Below are 16084 nucleotides of genomic sequence, written 5' to 3'. Positions count from 1 at the left end.
TTGCCTCCATTGAAATGCGACCGCCGTGGCCAGGATCGAACCTGCATCTTTCGGGTCAGCAGTGGAGTGCCGTAACCACTGAGCCACTGCGGCAGCTTGCAGTTGAATTAATTGTAAGTTAGGTGGGTGGATGAGGTTAAAAAGTTTGCGGGGATACGGTGGCCGCAACTGGCAAAGGACAGGGTTAATTGGAGTGATATCGGAGAGGGTGAATGTAGTCAGGCTGATGATGGTGATGATAAAGAAACAGCATTTAACAGGACTCAGCTACAGAAACAAACCGATGTGTTGCACGCTATTTCTGTGTTGCTCTTCATCAGCATAATTTACTACGTCCGTAAGGATGCCAGGCATTAAATAAGAAGGGGGAGGGGGAATTGCATAGTAATACAACTATTTTGTGCAGTAATAACTTAGGACAATTCTTTGAAGAACATAATTTTGTTCACCAAAAAAGTCTAATATGACTAATTTGACTTACTGTTTACTTTTCGTCATAAATCATTCTTAATGGCCAGATATCTTTTTACTGGCATAATGACGTCGGAGGTTGCTATCAGTGAGACACAATGCTTTAAATTGCTGACAGAAATGCTGTAGGCACAACCGCAGAGTTGGGACCATCTTTGCATGTGCAGTGGCACGGTACAGGCTATGCTACAAGTCTCCAATGATGTGGCGTGTGGTGCTGCGCATCGTTTCAGGATCCACAGATCCCACTGCCACACCGCACTGGATCTGGATGGCTGCCAACATAATGCTTTTATGCAGGGGTTGGACTTTTCGGTTTTTATTGTTCAAAAATTCGGCGGACCTTTTTCAATGTTTATTTTGAGGATGCAAATTTCGTTTTTTTTTTTTTAGCGAATTATTTTCGACGAATGAATTACTGACTTTTTTCGGTGATTTAATGTGGTAATCCTGTGAGGTCAGAAGTCACTTAGAGTCCACCTTGGCATTTTTGTTAGCACGAACAGTTTGTTTGCCAGTAGTTAAGATAATTTACCAGTAATTTTGCACTTGGAGGTACGCTTGTAGAAGGAGTTGCTTTCATCATTAAAAATAAATGCAAGTTTAATTAGACAGCCGACAGGGAATTTTGTTCTAAGAACTAGGTTGACAAGTTTTCGCTGGGTTGCCGCTCTCGATTGAGCTTGTGGGCGGGGCATCACATGTTCTGCAAGTTAATGGCAGCGATGGAACAATAGCTGAATCGTCACAGTAGCCCAAACATGATACTTTTTATGACAACCATGCACGGTTTGGTATCAGTGTCGTCCTAGCCCTTTATAAAGCTACTTAACCAACTAACTGCCTTAAGCGGAGGATGATAGTGAACAAACAGTGCTTAGCTAGCAAGCGAGAAGGTGGTGCTTCCCGGTCTGCAGAGGAACATAAACCAATGGGAAAAATGTCTGAAATGGCACAACTTCGCGGCTTATCCAACAATGCCATTGCCTCATCACGCCACTGGCTTTCCTACTTAGCTGATTTTCAACTTTTACAGGGTGTAACTGGTACTCAACTGCCAGTTAGCTGTGCCTTGCCTGCCAAAAGTACTGACTTTTTTTCATTAAGGGGGGAGCCTGGTCATGAAAAAAAAAAAATTAGTAATGAAGTCACAGTTAAGAAATCTTCTGGGAATATGTATTTTTGTGTGCCGATTGTAAATATGTCATTTAATTTCATTCCTTGAGCTCTTATGTAATTTTTATGCAAGTATTTTTCAAAAAGCTTTGAAGAAAATGTGCTGCAGGAAACTCGCTGAAATGTATGCCATTGGGTTCTCTTGATACTAAGGAATGCAATAAGGGTAAAATTATTATCCTGACTATCATAGAACTTGAGTTATACGGTACTGAATCTGCCATTTTAGAAACAGGAATACACACTTTTCTTCTCATTCCTGAAGCGACAACTTCAAAACCCTATAACTTAAGTTCTATAATAGGCAGGATGATAATTTCACCCTTATTGCATTCCTTGGTATCAAGAGAACCCAATGGCATACATATCAGCGAGTTTCCTGCAGCAGATTTTCTTCAAAACTTCTCGCAAAATACTTGCATAAAAATTGCATAAGTGCTCAAGGAGTTGTTTTACACGAAATTAAATGACATATCTAGAATCAGCGCACAAAAATACATGTGGCCGGGAAATTTCATAACTGTAACTAGATTAGATTAATAAAATTTTCTTTTCAAGACCAGCCTCCCCCCTTAAAACCGAATTTCAACAACTAAATTTGGCATACTTTTATTTATTTATTTCTTTTTTTCGGTTGAAACCGAAAAGTCCAACCCCTACTTTTATGCAAGGTCTAGCTCTACCCCACGTGCGTGCTTTTGTCACATGCTTGCAACCGTTTCTATGAGAGAAAAGCAAGTTGACTGATGTGATGAGTGCAGAATAGTGCAGGCTGCCATTTGGAAAAACTGGCATGTTTGGCTGTAAGTTTTGAATGTTGAAGAGGTTCTAATAGTAAAATTTAATTGCAGAGCAAACTGAATAAAATGACAAATACTATTTGCAAACTATCTGCAAATTCGAACATTTGCTCTCCCATGGTGTGCTGCAGAATGGTTTAATAATGACTAGTTATGACTAGTAATGATAAAAATTTTAGACAGTGCCCTTTTAACGAGCAGTGCAGGCTTGTTTGCTCCCACATTTACTGACAGTGGAGACCAGCTGACGGCCATCCGATCTGCCCTTTAGCCTTGGGATGCTCTTCCCTTTGGCATGTGCTAGCCACTTTTTCTACCTTTGAGCACTTTCGTATGTAGTGGTGCTACAAAGGAATATGTACAGATGCCTCAAGGATGTACCGTGAATGTCAAATGTAACATGACGACACTTGAGCTAGCAGAACAAGCTGTTAGCTGAGGGAGACCGAATACTACACTGTTGACTTTTCACTTTACGAAGCCACGAGGAGCGCCTTTTGGGAGTGTGAATGAACCTCAGCAGCGACTGGTGTTTTTGCTTTTGTTTTACCATTTCAGTTGTCCTGTTTGTGTTTCATTCTACACTGATGGTAAATTTATATTTCTTGGTAGCTCAGCCATGAGTCACAATTGTTGATGGAAATGATCAGCTGTATGCACTTAGTGGAACAAATTTTATAGCACTGCGCACTGGTATCATTAGGAAAGTCAATTAGTATTGGCTTATTATGGCAGTGTCTATGTGGGGGACTTCCTTTGTGTTAAATGGCATCCACATGAGTGTCAGAGCTTGTTGGAATAGTTTCTGTATTCCCTTGAGGCTGGGCGCTGTTATCCAGGTGGGCTATCAGGTATGCTGTCAAGCATGTGTCTTTTGTGTGGTGTAAAATCTTCCTGTGTGGTCATAGGAGGGCAGGGGTGCACTACAAAGCTATCGGTGTCTCTTCACTGCAGTGGAGGGCACAAAGTCTGGGATTTTTTTTTTTTTTTTTCCTTATACAAGTGCAGATTTCATGGACGATGGAAATGAAGGTGCAAATGAATTCCTTTCCAAATGGGGTTTAGTTAGTTGGAGACATTGAGCACGGGCATAAAGGGTGTGCCAGTAATCATTTATTCATTTTGCAATTCCTCATACGACTTCCGAGTCAGAATTCATATGAGGACAACTCAATCTCATTTTTGTTCCGAGTATGAAGTTTGAGTGTTTAGCCTTTCATGACTCTGTTGACGTTCGCTCAGGGGCAAAAGATATATCCATTGCCGAGAAATTTGACTCGAAAATCGAATATTTTTTCCAGCCACTCATCTAAACTTGCGACTTTGGTGCTTACATTGAAACTGTTATGGACTCTCTTATTGCTAGCTGGAAGTGATTGGCAGTTTGGTCTATCCTCGGAGATCCCTGCAGATAAAAAAATAAAAGTATTGACGTCATCACACGATGCTTGTGAAAAGTGCCAGTAGTGTTGCCTGCCACCTGTATTTCCTCTTCTAGCTTACAAAAGCTTTGTCTTCAATTAAAGCAGCCTCCTAGTCATTACAACATATGCGGCAATCTCTCAATACACGACAACATAATTTGGCCTGACGGTGTATTTGTCTGAATGGTTGTTCAGGCAGCTTTAAGTCAGCCCTTGAGAATGCTTGCTTCGAGGATACCACGCACAGGTGTGGACAGAAGTGAATGCAGTATGCATTCCAACTTCACCCATTATGCCAAGTACATGCTTGAATTTGCATTCCTATTACGACAGGCACTTGTTGGAAAGCTGCTGCTGCCAGTATGAATAGTCATGTGCTTCTGTGTTCTTAACTGCTCATGCAGAATTTTGAGCCTCTTAACAGATGAACGTCTCTTGCTGTTTCCACCACAGGCCAAACATTCCCACTGCTTCTGCAGTTGTTAGGAACTAAAGGTTTTGCCACCACAAATGACACTGCAGTTGAGCGCTCGCCGTATGTTTGAACCTCAGAACTGCCTCCAGCAAACTGAGAGAAGACCAATGTTTTCATGCATTTTATTGACAGAGGGAAAATAACACTCGCTTTAAACTCTTTGATCATAGATTAACAACAAGCTTTTTCAACTTTGGTATAGCACACAGCATCCATCTCTCCTTGCCTTTCACCCAATCCAGCTTTGCCATTACACACATGTACACGACTTAATTCTCAACTGTACGAGCTTCACAGAAGCATCCATGGTTCCAAAATAGGACAGAAACATGTCAAAGCAACTAGAAATGCTCTGATGCACACACGATTCCCGCCTGATGCCACTGGATTTCAGCAGTGTTAAGGTATTGTCACTGCTGGTACCCTACACAGGCTTAGCGCACAATTTTTTGCCTATATATGTGCCATGCATAATTAAAAATCCATTCTTTCGCTATTAGCTGCCACAATGAGGCAAATCATGTCACCTTAATATTTCTGCCCAAGGTGTCACTTGAGCACTGCCGGTGGAGCTGATATCACTTCAAGCCTGCGTACATCACGGCTCATCATTTCTCGTCTATCGCTGCTAGCTCGCTGAAAAGCATTTGGAGGTCCCTCCTGCCTGCATAAACTGCAGCCGATCTTATCGATGATCTAAACAATACCTCCACACATTGAAGGCATGTGTCTACACACACTGCATCAACCACACTTGAGACAAGTTTCGCTTCCACCCAACACAACTTTGAGAAAAACTAAAGATGATTTCCACAAGGAAACATTTGTGGCTTTATGGACCACTCATTTCAAACCTTTAACAGAATGCCCAAGGAGTGCCATTGGAACTTCAAGGAAAAAAGGACACACATGCCTGCACTAGCAATGCTTATCCTGGTTTACTAAGAGTAGCATCACTAAAGCATGACAAAACAACAGAGTCTTTTAATAACCCCGGCTGAACACCTAGAAAAATGGGACAGCAATTGTAGGCTTAGTGATTTGCCATTTGTGCATGGTTTCTTTTATAACCAGCTTACACATTGAAGGTTTCTGTGAATGATATGTTGTGGTCACAGAGAGAAAATTGCACATGTATTATTTTGCAGCTCTTGGCTCCCAATTGAAATCGCTCGCAGAGTATGATGTCACTGAAAAGCTCGGGCTACAGAGTGAGGCTGTTGCCAGACAGGTGTGAAGTGTCGAAAGTCATGACTACCTTTTTTCTTCAAATTGTGTCCATTCTACGAAAAGCTTGTCATCCAGACCGCTTGAGGGAAGGAAGCGCGCTATTTTTACCAGTAACACCTCCCATATTTGCCTTAACAATTTCCTGCAGGTTGTAAGATATTGCTGACTGCATATTAAAGCCTACTTGAAGGGGGTGCATTTAATGCACCTACAAAACACTCCACACAAACACCTCAATTAAACAACGAATGATTATGTCCCATGTTCACCACAAACACACACACACACACACAACAACACACTGAATACACTATGTCAACAAGAGCTCATTTGGAGGGTATGTATATTACAGATCAATCTTGACGTGAAAAAATGCGCAACTTTGTTGCTTCCTCCCCTAGTGCTGATTCTAGAAATGCAAGATGGGCACGGTAAAAAGCACTACTGGTCCTGTTGTTTTTCTCTGCCCAGAAAAACTGGCTTTGGAAGCTTTAGCTCATTGTGCTTAGCTGCCAGGCTGAAGAGGCAAAGCTGTACCACTCGACCGGTCACGCAACCAAATTGCCGAGTAAAGTGACCAGCACTCCACAATCTCTCCCCAGTGCATCATCTGACCCTGTATTAATCACCACATGTGCACTCATTCTTGCATCCACTCAACCTGCCATCTGAACAAAGGTAAATTTGGAACACCATCGTAAAAATGTAAGGGGGGAGGGGGGCTTGTACTGATCTCGCCATGCTCAAGGAAGCAGAAAGAGATGGTAGCAATTACTTTGTGATTGCAAGGCCAATTCATTTTATGCAAGTAGCAAGGCATTCTGGATTTTGCCAGCCTTGGAAACTTTTCACGGAGGTTGTAAGCAACATTCTGACTGGTACCAGAAGGCTAACTGGTACCAGAAGGCCTGTTAGGCTGACAATGACATTTTGGCCCCATCTTTCACGTTCAATACCTTTCGTGTGAGCTTTCTTCTATGTTGCACTTTGTTCAGCTAAAGTGCCAGCTGAGCCATTCTGAAAGTCTGTTGCTCCGGCAAACTTGTATTCTATGAATGTCTTGTTTCTCCCCAGTTCAAACCAACTCCCTTGGAATAATCAGTTACGCTTTGTTTTGCCAGTTATATTACGTTCAGTGTCAATTTATAGGAAGTAATTTCATCAAAGGGGAAGTTTTAGAAAAGCCCCAGAAAACATGAACAGCTGGCCGCAGGCTTCAAATTCAGGGCGTGTACATAGTACAAAAGCGCGCGCACACAAAAAAAATCATCCCAGTTGCATTGCCCAGCCACAGCAGCATAGCTGGGACCGAGCCACCCCAGCTTATGATAAGGTGAATTGGAACAGTTGAAATGGTGCCGCTGTATTAAAGCTGATAGAGCCAGCACAGATGTGCACTGTGGTGGATGGAACAACTGACCATTCACATCTGCAGGAGCTGCGGAGAGCCAGATGCAAGCAAAAAAAATCCCTCGGAGGAACAATCACTGGACATCTTACAGCCAAGCACACACATTCGAGCATATCACTGCATGGGCACCATCGTACCCCACCATCCTGTGCCCACAGGGCAGTCACGGATTCACTCTTTTGTTGCCACCGACAAATCTGTCAACACATGGCAACAATGCACACAGCAGTGCAGCAGATGGACACTGTCGCCTCGTCGTAGCATTGGGGGCGCTTTCACTTGGCATACTGGAGGTAGAAGGCCAGCTTTATTCGCTCCAGCAGCTGGCAAAACTGGACGGCCGGAGCTAGCTGAAGTTCGAGGAACTCTTGGACCAGTGGCAGCGTCAGCAGCAGCAGTGCCTGACCGTCAATCTCCTGCAAAGGTGGTACGAAAAGGGACATGTCACATGGTGACAGTCTACCAGCATGCCACGTTCATCCTGATCTTTTAACATCAGCCACTGGCTGCCAGCGAGTCCAACCAATATGGTAATAACTGCACTACGCAAAATGCACTGTGTGTACTGGAGGCACGGCTCAGCAGAGGAGGAAGAAAACTTGCAGCAGAGGTAATAAGAGTTTGGAAGGGGGCAGGTGCACGCATCTGTTAATGGGTGGCACCACCGTACTACATATGGCAGTTGGTTACACTTGGTCTTGCTGAATGTGGGCTATGATATTAATCTTAAAAGTGTCTGTGTGTTGTGCGTGTGTGTGCATGCGTGCACACGCACTTCGCTGTACCTAATGGTTCATCAAATCGGGCCCTTGCTGTTCGAAGAAATAGCTGACAACTTATACTGACCTGTCATTATTCAATTTGAACTGAAAACTTTAATATCCACACAGTAATAGCATAAAAAAAAGATTCCCTCGACACAAAGAGAAGAAAAACAATCCAAGACAAGGCAGAGAGCAAAAGCACAACCACTGACCTGTTCCTGCAAAACTCTGACTAGGGGTGCACAGTTTGTGCCGGAGACGAAGCGTGCCACGTCCCCGACACTCCACTCGAGGGGATTAGAGTCGAGGCAGAGGTGAGGGATCTGGGGCTTGGGCTGGGACTGCACGCTGGTCGACGACGACGACGATGACCGGGAAGGCAGCTCCGGGACTGACTGCACTCGAGAGAGAAAGACCTAAGTTGGATCCTTGCTCTCACATGACTTGTGGCTCTCTTAAGGATGACAGTCCTTATTGCGCCGCACAAGTGCGCACACCAAGCAGGGATATTGCCAGGACCCGCATGTCTCTCACAACTCGGGTTTACCTGGGGCCTCTCTCTCGGGAGGCTCCAAAATAATTGCTTTGGGGAATAGGTGAAGTGATAGGTATTGGTCATGCATGTAACAAATAAAACAAACACCTCCCAGCTGTAATGCCTGGAACAGGCAATGCAGGCAACAAACAAATAAATAACATACTACGGCGGTAACGCCATTTACCTCGACAAAGTACCTCAAAAGCAACCACAACACGAAACGGGGCCACCAATCAATCTCTCTGTGTGCATCTATAAGTTGTGTTAGTTCTTGCCTCTTAGGCCAGCCAGCCAACTTGATTGTCAAAGCATGCCTGCCCCTCCCCACTTGACAGCCAATTCAGAGCTTCCCACAATCAGTGAGTAGCAGCAGGTCCACTCATGCTAGTGGACTAGTGTAATGCGTGCTAGTGTAATACGTGCTAGTGTAATGCGTGCATGTGTAGCACGCATTACACATGCTAGTGTAATGAGTGTTCGTTGATAGAGGGTGTCTGCAATTCTCGTTGTTAAGACTGCACAGCTGCACCGACAGATATGAGTCTGAAAACCTTCAGGGAGTGCTCCATTACCAATATGCTGGATGGACAACAAGACAATGAGGGCAAAGCTTTGGGAAATGGCAGTGAGCGATTACTGACAGTGGACATTGATTGCGCATTGCAGCAGAGCATCTAAAAATGCACTCCAGTCAGACACAACTCAAGTCTGCAGTGAAGCTCTGCCCACATTCAGGACTGCCAAAGAGAATTCCTCCACGACAAAAAGTAAACCATTCTCAAATCTTTTCTCATTACCTAAACAAGAAGCTAATCAAGAGACTGAATTGTGAGCTCAGTATTTCTGATGCCCCTAGATTGTCTGATACACTCAAACATTAAAAACTGATTTTGTTCACCATTGGGATTAGTCAGCGGAGTAATACAGGATGCCGCGAATTGTGGCCCACTGTTACCAACTGTTGTTTTTTCAAGTTTTATCCTATTATAGGCAGGTAAGTACTCGGGTAATACGAGGGTAAATTTTTTCTTTCTACTTCGAGCATCCAAACGAGGGACGTAAGTTGCATGCACCGGCAGGTCACACACGTGAAAATACGGTATCTTTTCCTACTTCCCCCATTCCATTGCACTACATTTGACTACGAACTTTCCACTTGCCTCAGCCGTGCCCTCGGACGACATCGAGTCAGGGGTGTCCGACCGCGATGTCTGCTGCTGCGGCTTCTTGTTGGACAAGAGTCGTGCCCGCAATGGCTTCTGCCACCGCAGGTCCAGGTTGAGGGTTTTGAAGTCCGGCAGGCGTGCCCCCCGCGTTCGGACACCCGGCCGGTCGTCTGGTGGTGGTGGCGCGGAGGAGCCATTCGAAGATGCAGCAGAGGACCTGCACGTGCACATTCCATGTGGATCATCATCATCATCATCAGTCCGACTACGCCCACTGCAGGACAAAGGCCTCTCCAACTAACCCTGTCCTTCACCAGTTGCAGCCACCGTATTCCCGCAAACTTCTGAATCTCATCCGCCCACCTAACTTTCTGCCGCCCCCCCCCCCCCCCCCGCTACGCTTGCCTTCTCTTGGAATCCACTCCGTTACCCTTAAGGATCAGCGGTTATCTTGTCCTCGCATTACATGCCCTGCCCAAGCCCATTTCTTCCTCTTGATTTCAACTAAGATGTCATTAACCCGCGTTTGTTCCCTCACCCACTCCGCCCTCTTCCGATCTCTTAACGTTACACCTATCATTTTTTCTTTCCATAGCTCCAGATTCCAGGTGGATGCCAGGTGTCAAACAGTGACGAAATGTGCTCTCAACAAGCTCTAAGTATCGAATTTAAGTTTAATCGGATTTCCTCTAACCAAAAAAAGTGAATGGCAAAATCAGGATCAGAAAACCTTTCCCTGCCTTCAGATACGTGTGAATGATTCAGGTGATGACTTTGAGGCCAGCTAATTTTTGTTAAACAGATAAAGCAAGCTTTACAACAGCATCAAAACTAAAATCAATAGGACAATTAACCTGGACATAGAGTCTCTCATACTGCTACCAATAAAATAATTTTCTTTTCTTCGCCGTATCACAAATTCATGCAGCACTGCATATATTAATGCGATAGCGTTACAGGCCCTGTTATGCAGAAAATTCGGTGAAGGCATTGTGAGCGATAACTCATGGGCATGACTCTGACAGGTGGTCCCCAGAGAGCAACCTAGGGGGAGGTGGGCCACCTAGGTCATGTGACCTTGCGGCGTCATCACAGCCTCCCTGCCTGATAGTGAGCAAACCGCCGACTGTGCAGGTAATAGCTAAATTAATGCTGCACCACTGCGCCAAGAGTGGTATAAGGACTCCCAGGGATCTATGAATGCAAAGTCGAGAGTGACCTTCCGCATGTATGGAAAGTAACCCATTACGCTATCGCTTAAGGCAGAGCTTAAAAGGGTGGAGACACCAAATTTGTGGTTACCGCGTTCTTAGTTTTAAACGTTTCTTATTTATCTAGGAAGCATGATACACACTCGAAGATTCATATCTTTAGCAAAACGTTCAGTTGGGCGAGTTGGTAGATATTCATGATGTGAACAGCGCGAACTACAAGGGACAAGAAAAGAAGGGACACAGGACAAGCGCTGACTCGCAACTAAAATGTTTATTCACTGAAACCTTCTTATATGAAGAAACAATCAAAGGGAAGAAACAACACAAAAAAACTCAAAAAAACCAAAAACCATGAAACGCAACATTCGTCAGGTGCTCCCGAGAAAATTCATCTCCCTATCGCAAAGGAAAACAGATGGTTTGCTGACACAATTAAGTTGATCCCCTGCGATGTGACTTAATTGCGTCAGCAAACCATCTGTTTTCCTTTGCGATAGGGAGATGAATTTTCTCGGGAGCACCTGACGAAGGTTGCGTTTCATGGTTTTTGGTTTTTTTGAGTTTTTTTGTGTTGTTTCTTCCCTTTGATTGTTTCTTCATATAAGAAGGTTTCAGTGAATAAACATTTTAGTTGCGAGTCAGCGCTTGTCCTGTGTCCCTTCTTTTCTTGTCCCTTGTAGTTCGCGCTGTTCACATCATGAAGATTCATATATTCATAGTGAATAATTTAATATCGCATTTTCAGGGAACGATTTTTGGTTTCGGTCTCAGAACGCCGAGTTGGACAGTAACGTCACTTTCTACGATGCTCAGCTACTTTGCCTGGTCACGTGGGCTCACAAAGTTGTGGGCCTCGCATGGGTTCGCGTGAGGATGCGAAACACTTTGCAAAATTCCAGTAAGCATGGCTAGTTCGGCAATACGTTGACAAAAACTAACCGAGCGAGTGGCGGTTCGCAGCAAATGAAGCTCGCTGGTGCGTCAACTGCACTCACGTGGTTCGTCTCTCGTGCCTCATGGCTGCGGCTGTGCCCCGCTCATCGTATGTCACTGTATTTTGGTGTGACGTCACTAAAACATTGGTTACTTTACCAGTGCTGTGACGTCAGCTTTGATTGCGCTAGCAATGGGTCTAGATCGTGAGAGTGAGCATTTTGGTAATCTTTTGAATCAAATTAAAATATTTTTTAAACACTTGTTGCGTTCAACACCTGGCTGTGAGTGCCCTTGCGTACAGAGGAATCCCATAGCAGGCTTTTTATAGCCTCAAAATTTGGTGTCTCCACCCCCAAAATTTGGTGTCTCCACCCCTTTAAGTGTCCGCTCCAATTGTACCCACCATTCTTTTTCAAGGAAAAAAAAAAAAGCACCAGAATTGTACTACTCTAGAGTGAATGATGTGTTGTTGGAGAGCACCGCTGAGAACAAATTTTCATTCTGTGCTCTTTTTTTCACATCAAAGCTGCACATTACTTCGCACTTCACAATTTCCCGCCAGTCAGCAACAATAAACACAAACGGAACAAAAAGTGCACGGCACATACTGAGAGGCCTCTCGATACACGAGGTAATTTTCAGATCTTTCTGTAAAGGCACCCAGAAGGGATTGTGCAAGCATGCAATGTTGCATGACCCCTTCAGGGCTGCCTACACTGACATCAAACACAATCGGAGTTAAAGGCAACTGCGGCGTTTCTTGTACCCTCACGGATGTAACTCAAACTTTCAGGGCAAGTGCTCCACAGTTTTCTGGTCGTTTTCGCCAAATTTCTCAGCCAGGCGACAAACTGTTGCAGCCCAAATTAATTATAAAATTTTTCATTTTGTGGCTTCAATTGGGGTGATTTCTACAGCAACTTTATGTGTGTGACATCACAGTTTGGCATGGTTGTTGATATTTGCTCTACGTATGCTGAGGGACAAAATTTCGGGCTTGTTTTTAGTTACTTCAGACAAATAATGACCCAAACTGTCACTTACAGTCAGCAGTTTAGCAACTCAAAGTGCACACGACAAGCTTTGGGTCTGTATCCACCACGTCATATAGGATGGTATGCCATGACGTCATAGTTTGGCTGAAACCCGTTTCGGTTTCCTGGGATTTACTTTTTAAAAGCTATTTGTACTTAGTATTTAGAAAAACGTTCTTTTGTACCGCAGAGAGGGAACTCTGAAGAATGTGATGTGATTATCAACTCAGAATGTTAAAAAAACTCCCAGAGTTGCCCTTTAAGACTGAAATCTGCACTGATGAACAGTGGTATGCTGTGCATTATAAAGTTTTTCCCTCATCAGTCATACCACTGTCTACCACTGTGTTAGGTGAACAGTGACTGTAGTAGAGTAAGGTGACAAATATTTGTGAGCTAAGTTAGGTAATGCCACAAAAATGAAGTTAAATATATATGACAGGCTCTTTCCAGTATTATAATTGTTTTTTCAGCAGTTTCATCTCATAAAGAGTTTCAAGGAGACATAGCAACCTACCACACATTTTGCCCCACTATGGAAGATCCAAGTGTTTACCTATGCTGTGCTGAGTAGTGCTATGGCTGAGATTATAGACCACAACAAAGAAGTTCCCAACGGTTTCTGCGACCAAAAGAACGGCAGCACAACTTTAGAACTGTGCAAGCATGGTTTGCTCCACTTAATATTTCTGCAACACCCACGTATGGATCTGTCTGTGCACGGAAACGTGGAAACTTTGTGTGCTGTGTTTAATGGCACATAGGCAGCTAAGGCCATCATGCGCCAACCATCAAAAGGCCAACATTCACTCATCCACAGTGAAAATGACAGCTATCAAGTAAGAAAGAGTATGAATTCCACACTACCACACACCACACTGGTGATGTAAACTAGTAAACTCCACCAAAAGTAAGATAGTTGGGCACTTATGGGCCAATTATTTAGCCGCAAATAAATGCCTGAAGATACTAAGCATTCAATTCCCGAGTCAAAAAAGACGAAATATTCAATTCATGTCTGAAATTTCAAACAGTGAATACTCCTACTCATTCTATGTAACAGACTTCTTTGATGACACAATCCACCACGTTATGCCAACACTCCTTGTAACATGAATCAACCTGCAGGAAGCAACGACGGCAAACTCACTGTCTCAACTGCAAGTTTCTCATCAAAGAAGGCACGCTTTCACACAATTGAAATGCAGATAAACTCATTAAGAGTTCTAGCTACTCAGAAATAACAGAGACAAAGATTTTGCAAGCATATTTTTGAGTTGAACCACAATGGGCACCACCGCTCCTCGCTAGTGAAGTGACCGGAGCATCGTGAACTGAATCTGTACACACAAGGCCAGCAGTTCCACTACACTCCACACGAGTGTGGGACAGTCCCAAGAGAAGCAACGCACTGCCTGTTAGCAGACTTGGGCGGTCGTCCAGGAGACCGATGTCCTATCCGGTTGGGCGGCCGCGCAGCTAGCCGGTTTGACAGGCGCTCGGACTTCTTCACGGCAGCCGGTGCAGCGGTGCTGGTGGTGCTGATGGTGCTTCCGCTGCTGGTGTTAGCCTCCTTGGACGGTGCAGCAGCTTTTTCGGTGGCCTACAGGCAAGTAAACGCACCGTTTTTAATCACTACACGAGCAGAGGAATGCGAGGACATTTACATAGGAGCCACACACAGTGCTGGGTGGAGGGTTCGGGAGACATCTACTAAAAGAAATTAAAGGCACAGAGGAATTGCCAAACTACGCGGTGGGAAAAGCGGGCTCTTTTGTCACTTTTAGCTTTTTGAGCAAATGGTACAGTGACGAAAAACAGATGAGTTCACTTCAGTTAGGTCTTACTCATTCTCAGTTCAGGGTAAACGTTTCATACTTTAATTATGGCAATGTCACGTCCAAGCAAAAGTCAGCATGATAGGAGCACTGAGCAAACCCTCCTACAACCACGCGATAAAAAAATAATGTTAGATCTGGTAACAGGTGTTACATCTGTTACCACTGGTGTGCAACTTGAGAAATTGCTATGCCATAAATTCCTGACAACAGACACTGTTCGTCTTGCACAACCAGCATGGCATATAAATAGCAGTTCGGCAACCTGTACTCTTGATGAAAATCATCCAAGCAGTCATTGTTCTTGCACTGACAGAGAAGCAGACTGGATTTGTAGCAGCTGAATTACATTTCGCCGCTGCTATGCTATCACCTGCATTCTGTTACAGGGGCGATGTGACGCACTGCAGTAATATATTTCTATTCAGTTTATAGTTTCCATTTCACATATTTCAAAGCCCAAGCTCAAATTGGCCACTGGATTTCATCACTGTCTACTCAGCCTCACTGCTGCTTCAACTGACTAAGCGAATGAACCCTTTCTAAAATTAAGGCACAAGCAGCCTGTGTAATCATCGCTGCTATCATAACAGCTGTCTTCAGCTACCATCGCCCCATTTTCTAGCCAATGTCACCAGTAAGCCAAAAATAACAGTGCATGGTACGCATTACGTATATGCCCAGTTCAAGCCTGACCGTGATGGCCATACAAAACGCACCTGTGTGCCGTGCGGTGTAAGTGCATGTTACATCCCCAGGCCCCAGGTGCTACGGATTATTCCGCAGCCCTCAACTATGGCACCTCTCTCTTTCTTCTTTCATTCCCTTCTTCATCCCTTCTCTCATGATAAGGATGAGGTGTCCAACGAGAAGTGGGACAGTTATTTGCGGCATTTGCTTTCCTAAAAAAATCCTCATTATCTCCCAAACCAAGCGGCACAAATGTCTATTTCTGAGAAGTAATCATGGTTTCGAGCATCTGATAATACAACTAACAGTCCTCACGGGCGGGCGCAAAGAGTGCAAGCAGTTTTTCATTCCAGAAATAGTCCCTTATGCTCTCAGTGACAGCTTCCACAAAATGAAAAGTGATGAAGTTTTGAACACTGGCTTGCTCGCAGCCATTCACATTTGCCTCCATCTGCTTCACATGGCTGCCCCACACTGGTACCATGCACTTGTATCTAAAAGCATCACCTGCTGAGAACACACTGACACCAAAATACGTACCAAAAAGTACTTTGGTTTGGGCTAGTTGGTTCATAGCTGTAGCTGATGTCAGGACAGCGCGAAAGGAGCAAGGACGAGAGAGAGGCCTCTTGTCTTTGTTCCTTTCGTGTCATCCTGACATCAACTACAGCTACGTGCCAAAGCTCATCGTACAAATGCGACAGCTGCATACAACTGGTACGACATGAATTTGAAACAATAGGAACTAGAGGGTTCATATTTTAACACGTTGCAAAAACATGCCTAACGTGAAAAGAAGAGAAGACACAGCTTTTCTTCTCTGCCTGCTTCCAAACCAGCATAAGCAAGCAAAAGTGCCATTACAACACGAATTTGCCATGATGCACACCTAGACAGAACAGTCACATCATATGATG

The 16084-nt window shown here is 44.3% G+C and overlaps 1 protein-coding gene across 3 annotated transcripts in view; it reads right to left on the bottom strand.

The window, feature by feature from the left end:
- Positions 1 to 4454: 4454 nt before the first annotated feature.
- LOC149359331 (scm-like with four MBT domains protein 2) overlaps positions 4455 to 16084 on the bottom strand; it is a 41951-nt gene continuing 30321 nt past the window's right edge. For all 3 annotated transcript variants that reach the window (XM_089571585.1, XM_089571586.1, XM_089571587.1), the window contains exons 18-21: positions 14052 to 14242; positions 9446 to 9672; positions 7964 to 8142; positions 4455 to 7403 (exon numbers count right to left, since the gene is read on the bottom strand). In XM_089571585.1, coding sequence (XP_089427711.1) covers positions 7263 to 7403; positions 7964 to 8142; positions 9446 to 9672; positions 14052 to 14242 — 738 coding nt within the window. In that variant the 3' untranslated portion in view covers positions 4455 to 7262. The remainder of the gene's footprint in view (positions 7404 to 7963; positions 8143 to 9445; positions 9673 to 14051; positions 14243 to 16084) is intronic.

This window comes from Amblyomma mixtum, chromosome 2 (genome assembly GCF_055824585.1).
Source record: "Amblyomma mixtum isolate Tamu chromosome 2, ASM5582458v1, whole genome shotgun sequence".
Taxonomy (NCBI): Eukaryota; Metazoa; Arthropoda; class Arachnida; order Ixodida; family Ixodidae; genus Amblyomma; species Amblyomma mixtum.
This window is presented reverse-complemented; position numbering and strand designations above follow the sequence as displayed.